The sequence below is a fragment of the Geospiza fortis genome, unplaced genomic scaffold (assembly GCF_000277835.1).
Source record: "Geospiza fortis unplaced genomic scaffold, GeoFor_1.0 scaffold32, whole genome shotgun sequence".
Lineage (NCBI taxonomy): Eukaryota > Metazoa > Chordata > Aves > Passeriformes > Thraupidae > Geospiza > Geospiza fortis.
This window is the reverse complement of record NW_005054428.1, coordinates 152,039-153,130: the sequence shown is the minus strand read 5'-3', so window position 1 is coordinate 153,130 and position 1,092 is coordinate 152,039. Positions and strand designations below refer to the sequence as shown.

General features: G+C 56.7%; 1 protein-coding gene across 1 annotated transcript in view; it reads right to left on the bottom strand.

Annotated features, from left to right (window-relative positions):
- Positions 1 to 18: 18 nt before the first annotated feature.
- The window catches only part of LOC102037450 (CCN family member 2-like), a 22,939-nt gene continuing 21,865 nt past the window's right edge, over positions 19 to 1,092 (bottom strand). The window contains exons 4-5 of the mRNA XM_031061858.1: positions 759 to 967; positions 19 to 555 (exon numbers count right to left, since the gene is read on the bottom strand). Coding sequence (XP_030917718.1) covers positions 244 to 555; positions 759 to 967 — 521 coding nt within the window. The 3' untranslated portion in view covers positions 19 to 243. The remainder of the gene's footprint in view (positions 556 to 758; positions 968 to 1,092) is intronic.

Sequence of the window (1,092 nt, the reverse complement as noted above, 5' to 3'; positions counted from 1 at the left end):
CAGCTCAAGCCTGTTTCTGGTTCCTTCACTGACCTTTGCACACTGTGCATGGGGGTCAGGGGGCTGAAGCACCTGCAGCTCCTCCCTTGGCTCATTGGGAAAACCACAGGGACCGCTGGTGTGAATGGTGCTGCTGTGGAAGGCACAGCCCCTCACAGAAGGGGCAGAGGCTGCATTGGCCAGGACACAGCCACGAAAGCACTGCAGAGCCCTCCTGCACACCTCAGATCTGGCAAGACAGGGCTATTGCTGCTCTATCTTGACGTGGTCTCCGATCATCCAACGGTGATATGTGGCCAGGAAGATGTCGTTGTCTCGGGGACAGTCATAGTGGCAGGAGCACATCTTGATGAACATCATTTTTCGCTGGAAGAAGTCCCCCTCAGGGCAGTGGAACTCCACCTCCACGGTGCTGGTCAGGAATGGGGTGCAGCAGCGCCCGTCCGAGCAGCTGCCACAGAACCGGGGCCGGTAGGATCGGGTGCTGGTGCATCCTGAAAACTCAAAGTGGAGGCTCTGGCGCTGCTTTGGGGTCTGCACACACTTCTTCCCCTTCTAGGGAGAAAGCAGATGAATTACCATGGACATGACAGGAAAGATGCACTGAGGCCTGTGCTCTGACCCCATCACTGGGCAATGGGACACAGAGGAAGTGGAAGCATAGAGCCAGGATCCTGTGAGCCAGGATCATTCCCAAGGCTGTCCCCAGCATTTGGGGTGCTGTGTCCCCTATCTTCCAGCACCATACCTCACTGTACCTTAGTTTTCTCCATGGAGAAGTCACAGGGCCGGACCATGCAGAGCCGGGTCTCCTTCTCCAGGCGGCACTGGGGGTTGTTGTTGGTCACACGGGTGGAGATGCCCATTCCGCAGCTCTGGGAGCATGTGCTCCACTCTGTGGTCTGCACCAGGCAGTTCTCCTGCAGGTTGTTCAGCTCTGGCCTGTGAGCTGGATCCTTCCTGAAAACTGAGCCATGAGGAAGAGACACAAGGCAAGTCTCAGGGCTTTGGACAAAGAGTGGCAGCTCCATGGCTGCTCCCAACTCAGTTTAACACTTCAGGAACATCAGTAAAGGTCTGGCCCATCCCATG